The sequence below is a fragment of the Triticum aestivum genome, unplaced genomic scaffold (assembly GCF_018294505.1).
Source record: "Triticum aestivum cultivar Chinese Spring unplaced genomic scaffold, IWGSC CS RefSeq v2.1 scaffold152333, whole genome shotgun sequence".
Classification (NCBI taxonomy): domain Eukaryota; kingdom Viridiplantae; phylum Streptophyta; class Magnoliopsida; order Poales; family Poaceae; genus Triticum; species Triticum aestivum.
Genome location: NW_025250360.1, coordinates 1 through 2,176, shown reverse-complemented (window position 1 = coordinate 2,176; position 2,176 = coordinate 1). Strand labels below are relative to the sequence as shown.

Genomic DNA, 2,176 nt, shown 5'->3' with positions numbered 1-2,176 from the left:
ATATATATATATATATATAACGCACGCCGTCGGTCACCGGTGCAGGAAGGCTGATAAGTCCCCATCGATCGTCAATCGGCTGGCATGGCATGCAGATGCAGACCGGCTCAGAAAAGATCAGCAGATGGCGCACGCGTTGGGGCCCTCCTCGGTGTTCACGAAGTAGCACGGGTGCGGGTGGTGCGGCGGCGGGTAGCACGGCAGGCACACTGGGACGAGCGTGCTCCCGTCCTTCTTGTCCCCGCACCCGCAGTCGTCCTTCTTCTTCTTCTTCTCTTCCTCCTTCGCCGGGCCGACTGAGACCTCCTTCTTCTCCTCCTCCTTGGCGGGGCCGACGGAGACCACCTGCCCCGTGCAGAAGCGCCTGCGCAGCTTGCCGACGACGTGGACGGGGTCGACCGTGCCCACGACCGTCATCTTTTCGTGCTTCGTGTCCACGACGATCTCGTCGATACCTGGGGAAGGAAGGAAGCCACGGTCGCCGTCGTCAGAAGCGCCAAACTGAGATATTGATGGGTGAGCGACCTCCATGAATGCATGCTTACGACGAGGCAGGCCAAGAACACTAGCAAGCAAGATACAATGCCGGACAGATTCGGAGAGAAAGAAGGGGAGTAAGTCACCACATAGAGCGGAGACGGCCTTGATCGCCTTGCGCTTCCCCGTGTCGTCGTGCAGGTCCAGCTTCACCACCACCTTCTGCAGCCGTCAGGGCACCAACCGATCAGATCAAACTAACTACCAGTAAATCAGGAGCTAGGCGTGGTATAAATTACAAGAGAAATCAAGGAATGCCAGTTCGATCGGCCGTAAGCAAAGCAATGACCTTCACGGCGGCCATCGATCCTCGGATCGACGAATGAATTTGGAAGGGCGGGACGGAATGAATTGGAACGGCGCAGCGGCTTCTCTCCCGGCGACGATGGAACTCTATGGGTAGCCAGTGACGCTGGCGGATTTATAGGGTCTAGGATTTTCGCCGTGTGTTGTTGGGAGTTGGGACAGTGGGACTAGGGCGTACTGTAGTCTGTACGTACGTCCGCGGGCGTGTGGCCAGGTCAGGTGTCACAGGTTGTAGCGCTATTGGAGAGCGGAGACCGATCGAGGGGCGTTGTACGCAGGTACGTACGGTGGCGCCGGGGAAGGGCCACGACGGCCGACGTCCTGCCGGAGTCATGGTGCGCGGGGTGGCTGGATCGATTGCGACTTGGCGAGCACAGTAGTATCTTGACCGACTTGGGCATTGTGAGCTAAGTAGGCCGACCGATCTGGCGTTGCGCTACGCTGTCAGTGCTGTCGCTCGCTTGCCATGGTCACGACCCCGTACGTCCCTTGTCCGCAGTTGCATTGCAACAATTTGGTGATGCGATTGCGACGGCCGTCAAGTTATGGCACAAGTGCAGCTAGCGGCGGCGGCAAATGATTAAATGGCGCGGCACCCCAGCCCAGCGGACCAACCAACTATCACCTACCATTGCCAGGACTATAATGTCCAAGCTGGGATTTGCACAAGCATGGATTGATATAGTGACATTGTATCGTCAGTGTCTTTCTAAGTTCTTTTTAATGGAGAGAAACTAGACCAGTTCAAGCCCTCGAGAGGCATTCGACGGGGAGACCCTATCTCCCCTTACTTGTTTTTGATTGCAGCGGAGGGCCTTTCGTGCCTTTTAAAATCTAGTTCTCAATCATCAGTGCTAGGAGGAATCAAGGTAGCTCCAACAGCCCCGACTGTAAACCACCTCTCGTTTGCAGATGATAGCCTGCTGTTTTCCAAAGTCAGTGTTCAGGGAGGGGATGCGGTGTCAAACCTATTGAATGCTTATTGTGGTGCTTTGGGCCAAAGAGTGAATAATGACAAGTCCACTATATTCTTTAGTAGGGGGTGTCCTCAGGCGACCCGCGACAGTGTGAAACTTGCTGCCCATGTCCACAAAGAATCTTTGAGTGAGAAATATCTGGGAATGCCAACAGATGTGGGGCACTCAAAAAATGGCACTTTCAAATACCTTCGGGGCCTTGTGTGGGAAAAGGTCAAGGGGTGGATGGAGAAGCTTTTATCTTCAGCAGGGAAGGAAGTGCTCATAAAATATGTTGCTCAGGCAATCCCTGTTTACTCCATGGCGTGCTTCCGGCTGCCGAGAGGCTTGTGCGAAAATATCACATCCATCATAAG

The 2,176-nt window shown here is 54.8% G+C and overlaps 1 protein-coding gene across 1 annotated transcript; it reads right to left on the bottom strand.

Moving 5' to 3' along the window:
• Positions 1-918, bottom strand: LOC123177332 (heavy metal-associated isoprenylated plant protein 39-like). Its single transcript, XM_044591147.1, has 3 exons — positions 827-918; positions 624-699; positions 1-455 (listed from the first exon to the last, which is right to left on the bottom strand). Exons 1-3 carry the CDS (start codon positions 839-841, stop codon positions 118-120), a joined length of 429 nt encoding a protein of 142 aa, XP_044447082.1. The 5' UTR covers positions 842-918; the 3' UTR covers positions 1-117.
• Positions 919-2,176: the final 1,258 nt, after the last annotated feature.